Genomic DNA, 17,223 nt, shown 5'->3' with positions numbered 1-17,223 from the left:
AAAAGTAGAAATAAAATGTTTTATTTTATTTTACTGAGTTACAGTCAGTTTACAATGTTGTGTCAATTTCCAGTGTAGAGCATAATTTCAGTCATACATGAATATACATATATTCACTGTCACATTTTTTTTCACCGTGAGCTACAAGATCTTGTATATATTTCCCTGTGCTATACAGTATAATCTCGTTTATCTATTCTATATACACCTGTCAGTATCTACAAATTTCAAACTCCCAGTCTGTCCCTCCCCACCCCCGTCCCCCCGGCAACCACAAGTCTATGAGTCTGTTTCTGTTTTATATTTAAGTTCATTTTTTTTAAGATTCCACATATGAGTGATATCATACAGTATTTTTCTTTCTTTCTGGCTATTGGCACAGAGCTCTTAATTAAGACCCCAAGAATTTCCTGAGTAACAGGACTATCTTCCGTTACACACAATGAGCCCCTGTGGAGTTGACTTACTGGGAAGAGCCTGCAAAGCTCTGGGATGGGGGCTGGTGGCCAGGGAACCAACCACATGATGAGAGGTCCTTTTCCAAGGACCAAGGAGAGATGAGTTCAGTCACGTAGCCAGTGACTCAACCATACAATAAAAACTCTGGACTACGAGCGTGGTGAGCTTCCTTTCGGCAAACACATCCGTGAACCAGAAAGGTGGCACCCCAACTCCAACAGAAGCTCCGGTCCGCCCCTGAACGTCTAACCCAGACCTCGCCTTCTGAGTCTCTGCCATTTAGCTACTCCTGAGTTGCAGCCTTTATAATAAAACTGCAAGTGTAGGTACAGAACTTTTCTGAGCTGTGGAGAATTACTGATCCTGAGTGGGAGGGGAAAGCCCTGAATTTGTAGCTAGCTGGGCAAAAGTACAGGTGGCCTGGGGCCACCAAGAACTTGTGGCATCTGAAATAGGGGCAGCCTCATGGGAATGAGCCCCTTAACACATGGGGTTTGTGCTAACTCTGCAATAGTGTCAAAGCTGAACTGCGCTTCCCCTCCAGGAAGACAGGCAGGTGTGTTTTTCCCCTGAGCACAAGTAAAAGCTCTGGACGTTGTATCTGAAATAAACGTAAGAAAGCTCTGAAAGGTGGAGAGAAGAAGGCGGACTGGCTAGCGACCTCAGGATCTAGAAAACACAGTGGTGTCCCCGCAGAGCACGTGGGAAGCTGTGCTTCCATCCCCACCCGACACTAGGGCGGTCCCCCGCTCTCCGCACGGGGTGTGTCAGAGGCGTCAGTGAAGAGCCAGGCCTCTCACCACCACTGCCCAGAGGTTCCAATCAAAGATCATTTGTCACGTCTAGAACCAGGAAGACTCAAATTGAATGAAAGAGATCAATCGACAGATAGCAATCCAGCATGACAGAGAAGTTAAAATGATTTGACAAAGATTTTAAAGCAGCCATCAGAAAAATGTCTCAAAGAGTAATTAAAACGTGCTTGAAGGGGGAGGGTACAGCTCAGTGGGAGAGTGTGTGCCCTTCCTTGCTCCCCTCCATGGCCATCGGATACCACCTGCTTGGCCCCATCAGCCTGGGCCCCGTGCTCTCTTTCCTTCCTGACATGTCTTAACCTCCCTTCTCTACTCCTTATTCAGGACTCAGTTCTAAACGGCCTTTCCTAAGGAGTCTTTCTTGGGGCAAACAGATGAGCATTTATGAAAATGATCTGGTTTAAGAAACAATATTTAAAGGCACTTTCAAAACGTGTATAAGTGAGCATGAAGTTTGGCTAAGTGAAACAAAAAAGCCAAAATAAACAGCAGTTTATTTGTTGCTCACATAAAAGAAGTCTGGAGGCAGGCAGTCCGGGGCTAGGAGGGCAGCCCTGAGTCATCAAAAATCCAGGCTTCTCTTTCTGTTTCAATATCCTAGCACCGGTTTCTATCCCCACGATTACCTCCTGACCCAGGATGGCTGCTAGTGGTCCAGCTGTCTCGTGTGAAACCCAGGCAGCAGAAAGGAGGGAGGAGAAAAGGGAAAGGGATGTGCAGTGAATTGTCCTCCTTTTCAGAAGCCTTCCTGTTAAGTCCCACCGCACAACTTCCCTTCCCTACTGGCCAGAACTTAGTCACTCGGCCATACCTAACTGCAAGGAAAGATTCGAAACATAGTATTTTTGCTAGGGGAAAAGAAAAGATGAAAGGATTTGGATAAGCACTGACTGGTTATTGCCACAGGCAGTTTCAAAATATTTGGAGTCACAAAAATTGATAAAATAACCAAATAGTGTTGCACGTTGAGAACATAACCAGTTACATACTATTATGTTAATTTAAATGGATTGGAGTTGGAGACAGCGGTATGAACTCATGTTTAACTTAATACAGATACAGACAGAAACATTTATCAGTATCTGCATGTAACACAAGCCAGTGCGCACACAATCTCTCTTTGCTCTGTCATCTGAGAGGGCCCAGTAGCAATGACACCCTAGAAGCAACAAGCACACCTAGTACCCAGATCTTGGTTGCTAATACTGTTCTCCAACAAAAAGAACAAGGGCTCCTTGGAGAAATGGTTGATTGAACGATTCTAGGACTGGGGCAGAAAATTATGAAAATGAGTTTGGAGCATCTTTTGGTGTCAGAGTGTAAAAAGGTGATTTTTGTTTAAAAAAGGGCAAACTCATCATACCAGGGATATGTCAACTGGATAAAGGACTCAATTAAAAGAGCTCCCCATGGCCAAAGCTGGAAAAATTTGAGCAAAAAATAAATAAAACAGTATTTAATTATAACCCTAAGTATAAAATAAGTATCCATGAGTCCATACTGATATAAATAGACAATAAAACGAGTCAAATCTCCTGTGCAGGAAAATTCCAGATAATTTATACAGACACTCCGCCCTTAGGGAAGGGGTGCTTAACTCCCCAGCCTGGAAGTATAGGCCAAGCAGGGTGACTGTCTCCAAAGATTACAGCACAGAGGGAGAAGAAACAAAGTTTGTAGTGAAGAAACCTGACACACATCACCTCACTCAGGCGATGGACAGTGGTAAGTCAGACTGACAGCACGTACCCTTGACGTGAACTCACGAGGACAGCACTTGACCTCTGTGGCCTTCCTCCCCAAAATGTGTTGCCCCAGTTTAACTGTGAGAAAAACATCAGGTAAACCCCAACTGAAGGACATTTCTACAAAATACCTGACCAGTACTCCTCAAAGCTATCAAGATCACAAAAAATCTAAGTCTGAGAAACTGTCACAGCCAAGAGGAGCCTAAGGAAGCATGATGAATAAATGTGATGTATGCTGGGAACAGAAAAAGGACATCAGGGGAAAACTGAGGGAGCGTGAATAAAGTGCGAATTTCAGTTAACAATAATGCATCTATGCTGGGTACTTAACTGTGACAAGGACACCATACCAACATGAAGTGTTAACAACAGGGGAACTGGTGTGGGGAATAGGAACTCTCTGCACGCTCTCTGCAATCATTCTGTAAATCTAAAATGGTTCAAAAGTTTTAACGTTTATTTTTTAAAAAACTGAATTGGAGGACATCCAGTTGTTATCAGAGAGTTACTGCTGGGATGTACAATCTAATTCAGGCTGAGCTCCCAATCAGATGCCTCCCGCCTGGAATTTATTGTGTGAGTATCTCAAGGCTCAGAGCTGTAAAGCAACTTACACAAATAAGGAAGCTTACCCACTTACCCACTTACACAAATAAGGAAGCTAAAAATAACAAAAGTTGGCGAGGATATGGAGAACAGGGAACCTTTGTACCCTAATGGTGAGAATGTAAACTGGTGCAGCCAGCACGGAAACAGTATGAAGGTTCTCAAAAAACTAAAAACAGAACTACCATATGACCCAGCAATTCCACTCCTGGGTATATAGCCCCCAAAAGACAAAAAACACTAATTCGAAAAGATATATGCACCCCAATGTTTACAGAAGCACTGTTTACAACTGTCAAGATATGGAGACAACCTAAATGTCCATCAATGGATGAACACATAAAGAAGATGTGGTATATACATACAATGGAATACTACACAGCCATAAAAAGAATGAAATTTTGCCATTTGCAGCAACATAGATGGACTCGGAGGGCACTGTGCTAAGTGAAATATGTCAAAAAGTGTATGATATCATTTATATGTGGAATCTAAAAAATAGATCAAACTAGTGAATGTAGCAACAACAACAAAAAAAGCAGCAGACTCACAGATACAAACTAACTAGTGGTTACCAGTGGGGACGGTAGGGGAGTGGGAAGCACAAACTACTGAGCGTAAGATACACTACAAGAATCTGTTGTACAACATAGGGAATGCCCCAATATTCTGTAATAACTGTAAATGGAAAGTAACTTTTAAATTGTATTAAAAATTTTTTAATTTAAAAAATATTTCCAGGGGGGAAAAAAAAGAAGGCAATCAATCAATCAAACAAGGAAGCTAGGAGGTGACCTGACTGACTGACCTTGACCAGGGTCAGAGAGAGAAAGTGATGAGGCTGAAACCAGAGCCAGACGTGGGGCTTCCTGACCGAGCAGCAGCAGCAGGAGCCTCTCCCCCACCACCAGCTCTTGCGGCTGCAGGCATCTCAGAGCCAAGCGTTAAGTGTCCTCATCCTCTAACTCTTGTACTACACCCTTCAGTTCAAAGGACTTACTGGGTCAAAGTACCACCCAGAGAAGGGCATCAGGTTCTGCAGAAGTAACGAAGGACAGAGCTCCTGACCTCGGGCAGCTTACACACAGACCAAGGGAAGTGAAGACTTGGTGGACAACTCACGGAAAGAGAACTCTCACACACACGCAAGCCACAGCTGGCAGACTATCGCACTGCGGCTTAGACGGAGCAAACAAAAAGACATCTGTATCCTGACAGAACAAAGTGTGTCCAGTTCACTGTTTTCACACAATTTTCCAGATGCCCGGAATTGGCAGAAGCGCAGGTGCACAGCCGCCCCCGAGCCTATAAACCTGCAAGAGGGAAGTCCTGCTCTCACCTGCTCTCAGCCCTCCCGAAATCAAGCACAAAGAGCCGTGCAGGTGAAGGCCAGCCTCCCACGTTCCAGCCGGACGGCAGTGAGGGGACCGCCTCAGAGCGGGTCATTCAGACTGTGGCAGTGCTACTGCCCACAGGCCTCGGACTGGCTTTCCCTGACATGTACATGGTGACCGTGCTCCATACAGGGGCCTGTCGAGATGGGTGACCTGATCATCAGAGCACAGGCGTCCCTCAGTATTATGGGCGGTAGGTTCCAGGGCCCCTGAGGACCCCCAGAGTCAAGGAGGCCCAAGTCCCTTAATAAAATGGCCTAGGACAGTCAGCCCTCTGAATCTCCGGGTTCCACATCCGCGGACACGGAGGGCCAACGTATTACCAGTACATTCCAGCACCGGCATTAGAAAAACGCGATTTCCCCGCGGCGTGGGGATGCGATGGCAAGTTCACGTGACACGCCAACTCCACGCGCTCTGGGGAGAAAGACTGCGGGGGGCAGCTGGGTCGGATGCGGTAACACTCAGTGATGTCGGCCACAGGTGCAGGAGCACGCGCTGGGACAGTGTGCGGCTCTGACTGGACGAACACGAACCAGTGCATCAGGAGACTGGCCTCTCCGTCAGCTCCTTCATTCTCAGCACGGAGAGGGCGTGTTAACAGAGGGCATGCAGGTGTACTTCGGGGGCCCTCACCCTAAATACACAACTCTGTATATCTGTCCATTTATAAATTTGCTAACAAAGAGTACACACCTTTCACAGGCTTCTCAAAAAGGGTCTATAATTCAAAGAAAGTTAAGAAAAACTAACTCTTTCTAGCTTTCGATATTTTATAAACACACCCTGGGAGGGACCCCGTATCTGGCGCACAGCTTCGGGCACAAGGCTTGAGTAAGATCGATGGGGTCAGCCAGAGTTTCCAATTCACCTGTCACCTCCCAAGAGAACAAGAGTGCGTCCCGCACGCACAGCCCCCGGGGCTGGCAGTTCTGCTCGCCGCCCATCTGAGCGCCCCACAGGGGAGCCGAGCTGCCCTCCCTGTCCCGGGCCCTGCTGATCTCCTGCAAGGTCAGAATCTTCCGAGTCAGCATTCACCAAGGGAGGCTATTAATGGCTTATTGTATTTTCATCAATGGGAGGAAAAAATGTGCGTTAACGTCCAAGGCTGAGTAACAGTAAGTTGGAACGATTCACTTCCGTCCGAATGCTCTCCAAGGGTCACCAGCCTGACTCAGGTGTCCACAACCCGGCACGCAGTGCTCTGGGCCAGATACAGCTTTGTTGTAGGAGCAGCCCTGTGCTTTGGAGGGAGCTTAGCAGCACCCCGTCCCCTACCCACTGTATGCCAGTAACACCTCTTCAGAGTCGTGACAACCAAAAATGCCTTGGGACATCGCCAAAGGTCTCCTGGAAGCAAACCTGCCCCTGAGAACCACTGGCCTGGCTGAGTCAGGGTCTGTGTGCGTATTTTCCAATGACGGTTCCTTTGTGCTGCCTACACGTGTCCTCTGCATATGTATGTATTTGGGTGTCCCTGGTTTTAGTCGTGTTTGGTTTTAAAGTGATCAGAAAGATATTACGGTGAGTGGAAGGACGTGAGCTGGGTGTGAGGTCGCCCACACTGCTGCTGGCCAGACAGCTCAAATCCTTCCAGAATGCAATGTGGCAACTTATGCCAACTCACACAGTAAACTGAGTCTTTTTTAGAAGGAAATAATCCAAAATAATAACTTTAAAAGTTAAATGCACTGACGTCAGGCTATTTGAGAATAACCAAAACTTAGAGGTAACCTCAATGTCCGACAAACTGGGAAATGGGGAAATAAACTCGGTACCTCCACGTTATGGCGTCTTTGAGAAAATACTTTGAAACAGTAAGAATTTTTATGTATACATAATGCAAGATAGTGAAAAAATGATTTAAAATTTTTAATGGCAACTGCAATTATGTAAAAACTTCATATGAACTTGGAGGGCTGGGGTCATGGGTGGCTGGTTCTCTCTGAATCCCAAACTTCCTGTGCTTGAGTTATACTGTTGTTACAAGAAAAAAAAAAAGGAAAAAAAAAAATACCAAGACTACAGCTTCATTCTTGGCCCTCTAAATTGGTTTTTACTATCTGACTAATGAGTTTAGCTCAACTTCTTAAAGGTTTATGGTTTTGTTTTGATCATTACTCCAAGAAGTAATAGTGTAGAGGTTTCTGTATGAGACTTAAGTTACCAGCCTGAAACAGACTGTCATTCGCTATCAGCTGGAGATCTAACGCACAGCACGGTGACTACAGTTAACACGGTGTATGTGTACCTGCAGTCTGTTGAGTAGATCTTCAGTGTTCTCACCACGCACACAAAACAAGGTAAATACGGGAGATGTGGATGGTTAATTAGCCTGACTGGGGGCATCAGTTCACAACGACAGGTACATTAGAACATCACGTTTTACACCTTAAATATATGCAATGATTACTGTCAGACATGCCTCAAAAAAGCTGGAAAAATTAAAATCCTCCATTCTCACTGCAGAAATTTGGAAAGACACAAGTCTCAGTGCCAACACACAATGATAAATTAATACTAGGCCAAGACTAGTTTTAGTCTGAGTTTGACTTCGGTCACACCTGAGCACTTCTCGATCACATTTTTAAAGGCTTTATATTACTGACTTAATCAGGACACCTACGCTTTACAGAGTTCTCAGGTACGTGTCTTAAGGAATATTGAGTGGAGCCATTTTCTGCTAAGGAGAACTGCCCTCTCACTGCTGACAAATAAAATGCATGATTTCTGAAGGACGTGACTCTTAGAAGGGACTGACCCTTTCCCACAGCGACCGTATGCTCTGTAACAGGAAAGGCGAGTGGAGGTTCTGCTGGTCCCCGTCCACCGCCTTCCTCTTAAAGCACGTCCCCCCTGTGACGTGAGGGGCGTGCACTTGATGCTGACACACTTACAGGTCGTAGGAGAACTTCCTCTCCAGGTTGGACTGGTTCTTCTGAAACTGGAGGACCTCCTGCTGCAGCTTGCCGTAATTCTTCTGCAGGGCCTTTAACTGGTCTAAACCAAGAGGGGGACACGAAAGCACACAGTCACCAGCCCGGCCGTCATGACAACAGAAGACACATCGACACTCACTCCAGCCGGGGTGGGGGAGGGTAGAGCTCAGTGGTAGAGCGCATGCTTAGCGTGCACGAGGTCCTGGGTTCAGTCCCCAGCACCTCCATCAAAATAAATAGATAAACCTAATTACCTCCCCCCTCCAAAAAAATGTTTTTTAAAAAACCCACCACAGGAACACAACGGGCCATGCTACCCAGAGAATGAGAAGGGGAAAAGGGCTGAAAGCACGGCCCCTCCCTGCAATCACTCCACCCAGAAAGCAGCCCGGAGCGCGTGCAATCCTGCCAGAGCCCCCACCTCGATTCCTCTCACATCTGATCTAATTCTCCTTTTTTGACCTCCTACCTTTATGACACATCAGGAGGGTCTACCGCCTGTTCCTCTAAGACGTCGTAAACCCTGAACTGCCCCCCAAGGCCACACACGCCACACTGTGTCCTCAGCTCCCAGCAGACTTATCCTTTGGTCTGAGAAACTCTGATTTCAACATGCAGTCAGATACGCAGCCACCCCTGCCAAACCCCCGTCCTCGGCCACCGGCTCCTCTCCAGTATTCTTCTCCTGTCACTCAGTCACAGCCCAGCTGTCCTCTGAGGCTCATGTGCACTGATCCCCGACTCTCCAATTCGGGAAACAGCAGCTCTCCCTAAGGAAATCCAGCTGCCCTGACGACTCAGCTCATAAACGCTCTGTAGCAAAAAGCAGCAGCTTGTGGACCAAGAACCAAGCTGCGGGCAGAAGGAAAAGCTGCCACCGGAATGGGCAGAGGGCAGCAACGGGGGCCCGGAACACAGCCTGGACAGACACCCGACTTTCCCTGGGGTCTGTCCTCACAACCTAGAACTACAAGGCTCTCTGGGGGGAAATAAAATTAAAATGAAGGACTCAAAGAACTGCTGATACACACAGCAACACAGATCTATGTCAAAAGCATTCACAAGAAATGCTCGAACAGACACAGCTGTAAGGGTGGACACTCGCTGGGGGCCGGAGGTGGGGGCTCCCTGGAGTGACGGACATGAACTGCGTGTTGCCTCTGGTGGTCGAGGTGACTGTGCGTGTGTCAAAACACACAAAGGGTACACTACAAAGTGTACCCTTTGTGTGTAAATTATACTCAACAAACCTAACTTTAAAAAGAAGATTCCATAATCACACCAAGCATGGGGCAAGGGAACACTACCCAAGTAATAAAAAGGAATAAACTGACAGCCATGACAGCAAGGATGAGTTTCAAAATACACACTGAGAAAAAGCAGCCACAGGAAAAGGGGGACCTGCCATCTGACTCCACGTATACAAAACTGTAAAAATGACAGCCTGATCCAGAGGGCCGGCCAGCAGACCAGAGGGAGCCCGGGGAGGGTTACCAAGGACACAGAGAAACTTCTCAGGGTGATGGACGTGTTCACTGTGCTGATTGTGTGATGGTTTCTTGAAGCGCATGCTCATGTCACAACTTGTCAAACTGGGCACTTTAAACACGTGTAGTTTACTGTGCGTCGATTATACCTGATTAAAGCTATTTTAAAATACTGAGTACAGGAAAGGCTTCAGGCCATGTTCCCCACTGGAGGACTGACCCACAAGCCATCAGCTCTGAGAGGCCCCTGGCAGTCAAGTAACCCATCTAACTCAGTGAATTTCTGCATTTCCCCTGTTAATATTCTTAGAAGCTGATGTGGAACTAGAATTCTGGACCAGCACTGCCAAACAGAACAATAATGCAAGCCACACAGGTAATGCAAAATTTTCTAACGACCACATTTGAAAAAAGCAAATGAGACCAGGTGGAATTAATATGAATAATGATTTCATTTAACCCAACAGATATAAAACAGCACCATGACAACATATGAATTAAAAAATTGTGAATGAAGTATTTTATATTCTTTTTTTTCATACTAAGTCTTTGAAACCTGGTGTGTATTTTACAGTCATATAACATCTCAATTCAGATGTTAAATCTGAACTGGGAATTCTTTTTTTGCTGTTAAATTTTATTTTTTAATTTTATTTTTTATTGAAGTGTAGTTGGTTTACAATGGTAGTTTCAGGTGTACAGCAAAGTGACTGTTATACACACACATTTTTTTTCACATTCTTTTCCATTATACGCTATTACAAGAAAGTGAATATAGTTCCCTGTGCTGTACAGTAGGTCCCTGTTGTTTATCTATTTTATATAGAGTAATGTGTGTCTGTTAATCCCAACCTCCTAACATATCCCTCCTCTGCCCTTTCCCATTTGGTAACCATAGTCTGCTTTCTGTGTCTGTGATTCTATTTTTGGTTTGTAAATAAAATCTGTACTCTTTTTTAGATTCCACATACAAGTGATATATTTGTCTTTTTCTGTCTGACTTATTTCACTTAATATGACAATCTCTAGATCCACCCATGTTGGCATTACTTCATTCTTTTTTATGACTGATACTCCATTCTATGTATATATACCACTGAATTCTCTACGTAACAGCCTGCAGTGTATTCAGTAACATTTTTAAAAGGAAACGCTCTTTAAGGAAACGGGCAAAAAGAATTACTTCTAATTCTAATTACTCGTAATATCACCCCTCCCTAGATCCTAACAAGAGAACCGAGAAAAGACCAGAGCACAGGTGGTTTTTCCTAACAGGCCTGACGTCTGGGTGAAGGTGGGAGTGGAACTCACCTTGCAAGGTTCTGATGAGCCGCTCTCCTGTGGTGATGTTATTCACTAAAACCGCCTGCAAGGAAGAGAAACACAAAATCAAACACCCGCGACCTAACAACTGAGAAGGGCCCCGATAAGATGTGCTTGTGGGAGAAAAGGATGGGGTTGCGGGGGTGGGCAGCCCTGGTCCCACCCGGGCTACCAGATGCCGCAGCCTGAAAAGCAGCAGCAGCTGTGGCCCAGCACCAGCCTGTCACCCAGGGAAGGGGCGGGTGGCCCCCTCCCGTCCAGCCCTGCGGGCAGAAGCAGCTACCCCAGCCTTTCTCTCGGGGTGCCGGGGTGCAGCCCCGTCTCGGTCAGGAGTCAAACTGAATTCCAGGCTGTCTGATGGCGAAAGAGAAGGGGCTTCAGTGAGCACTAAGCCTCCTGGCGGGTTAACTGCCGGCACTCTTCCTCCCATCCGAGTCTGCGAGCTCGGGGACGGAGGGGTCAGCCCCGCCACTTACATGAGGCGGGAGAAGCAACACAGGACTCAGGATAACAATGAAACACATAAAAGGTAAGGAGAGTGAGTGTGAGGTTAAGTGTAACCAGGGCCCGGAGGCACTGGGTCACCACTCCGGGCCAGGTGCCCCTCTGGGCCCCCCACATCCACAACGGTGGGCAGAATACGACCCCACCTCAGGGGGCAGGACACTGAGGCACAGATGGCTTTAGGAGCTCAAGGTCACATGGCTTTCTCAGTAGCACACAGGCCTGCCCAGAGCCGGAGCCTGTCCGTGCTGCGAGCTGGCCTCATGGGGACCTGAACCCCAGCGGGACCGCGGCCTAGTGGACCGTGCCCCGTGCTGAGGCTAACAAGCACCCGACAAAGAGGGGCCGAGAAGATTCAACACCAGAGCACACCACACACCTAGGGGCTGCTCTGTGCGCACACAGAGGTGCGTACAGGCCATAACATGAACGCGTCTTACTGAGTCACAATCAACAAAGTTTCTGCAAAACACACACACACTCGACCTGCTGGCTGTAACTCGGAGACACGCTTCTGTCCCATTCCCGGGCAAAGGAGGACAAGGACAACCAGGCCGCCTCGCCCGCCTGTGCCTCCGTTTCCTCCTGGGCCTCTCTGTCCAGCCCTCGCTCCTTCTCCAGCCTGGCTAGAGCTTTCCGGAGGAAGGTGTTTTTGAGTACAAGGGTGCATGCCTAGAAATGAAATCTGGCCAAAAGAATCTGGTGTTTATTTCAGGAGTCTGAGCACGTGGAATGTTTCCTGGCACAATAGGAAATAAGTCTCAGCAATGCCGTCTATATAATTACTCTCTCAGGGAGACCTCGTCAAGAGGAGTGTTCACAGGTACTCTACGCGGGCCAGGCGGGGAAGCAGATTCACAGAGCTCGCGGCGCCTGCTACTCTCGGAAAAGGCTGACACAAGTTCAGTTAAAAAGGCAAAAGATCACCCTAAGACCCAGCGGTCCCTCTTTGGGGTACATATCCAAAAGAACACAAAGCAGGACCTTGAAGAGATATCTGTGCCCATGTTCATAGCAGCACTAGTCACAACAGTCAAGAGCTAAGGCTCACCCTCAGTGGATGAACAGAGAAAGAAAATGTGGCCTATACACATGATGGAACAGTATACAGCCTTGAAAAAGAAGGGATGTCACATGCTACAGCATGGGTGAAACTTGAGGACATCTTGCTAAGACAAGTCACATACGGGCAAGTACCATATGATTCTACTCACACACAGCATCTAAAGCAGACAAAATCATAAAAACAGAAAAGTAGAAAGGTGGCTGCCAAGGGCTGGAGTAGGGGAACTAGTGTGTAATGAGCAAAGGGTCTCAGTGTTGCGAGGCCCAGACATTTGTTGCACAACAACATGAATATATTTAACGCTACTGAACTGTTTATACACTTAAACTTCCACTTCACAGGGATATCAAAACCACATTCGCTCTGAACATCAGAGCTGAAACAACACAGAAGGGAAGGAGCACTCACCTGATTATCTTGAAAGTCACCATCTCCCGGGCAAATCATTTCTACAACAATTACAGCAATTTGACTTGTCCCTTCTCCACTCATTCCCCTTAGCCTCACCCCAAAAATCCATGAGAGTCTGAACTGCCTGTTGGCTTAGGAACTGCTGCAATCTGAAACACCTTAAGATATTTCTGCCACCCATGTGACTTTATTCTTCCAAAGAAACTATCTTTGCCTACCTACTTACTGATGCATGGAAAGATAGTCCCCACTTAAGTAAACGAGAAAAAAATCATAAAATGCCATCAAAGTCTTTATATATGCAGTTTTCTATTTATTGAAAATCCTGCTGAGTCATTTACAGGAAAACTATGAAAATGCTTCTAGCTTTTCTGGGGAGTTCACCATAAAAAAACACCTGCATTAAACAAAATTATTTTTAAATGGATTACATATTATACTCATGTATAACCAGCCCAGCTGATTTTCCTACTCATGCAGAGTGACTTCCTGGGGTGTGTGAACTGGGAACTTTCAGCAGCAGACAAGGAGGCAGTACATGCCGCCAGAATTTAACTGGACACTAAACTCAAAAGACCTCAGAATGACTCACCCACAAACAAATGTATTATAACCATTCTATTCCAGGGAACAAGTACATCTGATCAAACTATTATTTGTCCATTAGATTCCTAGAAAATTTCATGGTCAATTTTCAAAGAAATAAATCTACAAGAGATTATCCTGTTCTGAAAGCTAAATGAGATGTAAATGACTTAATTTTTTAAATGCTACCTTTTGAAAAGCTCACTGAAATTGCGATGCTGATCACATTATAAAAAAGAGAAGGTGACTTTTATTGCTATCTTTGTTTGGCTCATTGAAATAATCAACTTGTTTTGGAGATGAGGGTCCACCTTAACTTAAGCCTTACTAAACATGACCCTCAAACGATCTCACCCTTGTCAACGCCCCCAGCAATCAGGAGCCTGGATAATGTCTCTGTAATGGCATTCCTGTTAGTGCCTCAGAGAGATGAATCTCTGAATGGAAAACTTAACCTCAGTGACCTGTGAATGACATTAAGAATAAAGGGAAGATCTGTTAGATCTCTAGTCAAGATGGCAGAATACTAGGGCCACGAGTTCACCTCTCCTCACGGCTACAGTGAAACCACAACTGACTGCTAAACAACCATGGGGGGGAAAAAAGACTGGAACCTAGCAAAAAAAATCTTCCTCAACTGGAAACATAAAGAGGAAACCACAGCAGGACGGTAGGAGGGGCGTGCTCGTGATATAACCTGGCCCCACACCCACTCCCACAGGAGTGAGAGTCCTGAGCCCCACGTCAGGCCCCCCAGCCCGGGGTTCCAGCAGTGGGAGGAGGAGGAGAAGCCAGGACATCTGGTTTTGAAGGCCAGCAGGGCTTAGCTCCAGGAGCCCCACAGGACTGGGGGAAACAGATGTCATTCTCTTGGGAAGCGCACACAGAATCTCACGTGTGCCAGGTCCAAGGGCAGAGGCAGTGATTTCATAGGAACCTGGGCCAGACCTGCCTGCTGGTTTTGGAGGATCTCCTGGAGAGGTAGGGGACAGCTGCAGCTCACCTAGGGGATATAAAAGCTGGTGGCAGACAATCCGAGAGTGTTCATCTACATGAGCTTTCTAGGAGGCTGACACCTTGATTGGATCATTAGCACCAAGACCTAGCCCCACCCAATAGCCTGTAGGCTTAAGGGCTGGGAAGCCGCAGGCCAAACTACATAGTGGCTGGGAACACAGCCCCACCCATCAGCAGACCTCCTGAGCCACAAACGTCCTACCCACCAGAGGTCCAGGACCAAGCTTCATTCAGCAGTGGGCAGGCACCAGCTCCTCCTGCCAGGGAACCTGCATAAGCCTACAGTCCAGCCTCATGCACCAGAGGGCAGATACCAGAAATAAGAAAACAATTCCAAATCCTGTGGAAGGAGTCCACAAACACAGGCCAGACTCTACACTGGGACTGGCTGGATCCTGGCCCTTGGGTGACAAGAGAGCAGTGTACTGCTGGGACACATGGGATGTCTCCCACAGAGGGCCACCTCTCCAAGGTCAAGAAACATAACTAACCTACCTTAAAATACAGATAGAAAGGAAGACATTATGAGGCGGCAGAGGAATATCTCCCAGGCCAAGGCACAAGATAAAATCCCAGAAGACAAAAGTGATGAAGAGATAGGTAATTTATCTGAGAAAGAGTTTAAAGTAATGATGGCCAAGATGTTCAAAGAACTCAAGAGGAGTATAGATGCACAGAATGAAGTTTTTAGCAGAGCTGGAAAATACAAAGAATACCCAAACAGAGTTAAAGAATAAAATCACTGAAATGACTAATACACTAGAAGGAACCAAGAATAGACTAAATGAGGCAGAAGAAAGGATCAGCAAGCTAAAAGACAGGTTAGTGGAAATCACTACTACAGAATAGAAAAAAGAAAAGAATGAAAAGAAATGACATTACTTTAAGAGACCTCTGGGACAACATGAAGTACACTGATATTCGCATAATGGGATCCCAGAAAAAGAAGAGAGAAAGGACCTGAGAAAAATTTTGGAGAAATAATAACTGAAAACGTCCCCAAATTAGGAAAGGAAACAGGCACCCATAGCCAGGAAGCACAGAGAGTTCCACACAGGATCAACCCAAAGAGGAACACACCAAGGCACATAGTAATCAAATATGACAAAAATTAAGGATGAGGAGAAAATATTAAAATCAACAAGAGCTACAAATAACATACAAGGGAACTCCCATAAAGTTATCAGCTGATTTTTCAGCAAAAACTCTACAGGCCAGAAGGGAGTGGCAACGCTTCTTTAAAGTAATATAAGGGAAAAACCTACAACCAAGAATATTCTATCCAGCAAGGCTCTCGTTCAGGCTTGATGGAGAAATCAGAAGCTTCATAAACAAACGCTAAAAGAATTCAGCACCACCAAACCAGCTTTACAACAAATGTTAAGGGAATTTCTCTAGTCATCAAACAAAAAAGAAAAGAGAACAAAAAGAAGAAAGAGGGGAAAAAAAGACCTACAAAAGATGGCTATCGCACTTCGGGGTCTTTTAAGGTTCCATATAAATTTTGGAAATGTTTGTTCTACTTCTGTGAAAAATGTCATGAGTGTTGACAGGGCTTGCACTGGATCTGTAGATTGCTTTGGGTAGTACGGCCATTTTAATAACGTTGATTCTTCCAATCCAAGAGCGTATCTTTCCATTTCCTTGTATCATCTTCAATTTCCTTCATCAATGGTTTACAGTTTTCAGAGTATAGATAGCCTCCTTGGTTAAGTTTATTTCTAGATATTTTGTTGTTTTTGATGCAATGGAAATGTTTATGCCAGTTATAAGATTCCTGTTTCTTAAGTGGGAAAAAAAAAGTGAATGAAGGGACATAAATGGCAAAATATCCTTCTTTCTTATGGGTGAGTTATATTCCATTACATAATATGCTACATCTTCTTTATCCATTCATCTATTGATGTGCACTTAGGATGCTTCCATATTTGACAATTATAATGTTGCTGTTTAAAAAAAAATGCCTGGAGGGCTACATGGAGGAGGCGCCAGAGCCACAGCAGTCCAAGGACCACCACACCTGTTGTGGCCACAGAAGGGGCTGAGCCAAGTTGGCCAGGATGATCCAGAGTGCAAAGGCAGGGCCATAGGTGGTAAGGACCCCTCTTTACAGCAATGCTATCCAATAGAAATATCATGTCAGTCACATATGGGAATTTTAAATTTTCTAGCAGTTACATTAAATTAAAAAAAGAAAAAACAAGTTAGGCAAAAAATCTGAATAGACATTACCCCAAAGAAGATACACAAATGGCCAGTAAGTACATAAAAGATGGCCAATACATACATAAAAGTACATTAGTCCTTAGAGAAACACAAATCCAAGTGAAAAGGTACTGTCTTCACACACGTTAGGACAGCCACAAGTTAAAAACAAACAAAAGGCAAAGAACTATTGACAAGAATGTGGAGAAACTGCAACCCTCACACCCAGCTATGAGGATGTAAAATGGTACAGTCACTGTGGAAAATAATTTGGCAGCAACTCAAAAAGCTCAAGAGAGTTATCATTCAACCCAGTAATTCTACTCCTAGGAATATGCCCAAGAGGACTGAAAACATATGTCCACACAAAACTGTCTACAAATGTTCACTGCAGATGCATTCACAACAGCCAAAAAGTGGCAACAACTCAGAAATGTCCATCAAGTGATGAAGGGATAAATAAAAAATGGTCTATCCGTGTAATGGAATACTATGCAGGCATCAAAGCAATGAAGACTGACACACTACAACACAGACGAATCCAGAAAACACTGCCAAGTAAAAGAGGCCAGACATAAAAGGCCACAAATGTGCAACTCCACTGATAAGACACACCCAGAACAGGCACATCTATAGAGAAAGAAGATAAATGAGCAGTTGCCAG

At 45.5% G+C, this 17,223-nt stretch overlaps 1 protein-coding gene across 3 annotated transcripts in view; it reads right to left on the bottom strand.

The window, feature by feature from the left end:
* The window catches only part of GOLM1 (golgi membrane protein 1), a 65,813-nt gene that overhangs the window by 14,811 nt on the left and 33,779 nt on the right, over positions 1-17,223 (bottom strand). For all 3 annotated transcript variants that reach the window (XM_074363085.1, XM_074363084.1, XM_074363083.1), the window contains 2 exons: positions 10,760-10,814; positions 7,920-8,022 (listed from right to left, as the gene is read on the bottom strand). In XM_074363085.1, coding sequence (XP_074219186.1) covers positions 7,920-8,022; positions 10,760-10,814 — 158 coding nt within the window. The remainder of the gene's footprint in view (positions 1-7,919; positions 8,023-10,759; positions 10,815-17,223) is intronic.

Source organism: Camelus bactrianus, chromosome 4 (assembly GCF_048773025.1).
Source record: "Camelus bactrianus isolate YW-2024 breed Bactrian camel chromosome 4, ASM4877302v1, whole genome shotgun sequence".
NCBI lineage: Eukaryota > Metazoa > Chordata > Mammalia > Artiodactyla > Camelidae > Camelus > Camelus bactrianus.
The sequence above is the reverse complement of the archived record's forward strand: the minus strand, read 5'-3'. Positions and strand labels throughout refer to the sequence as shown.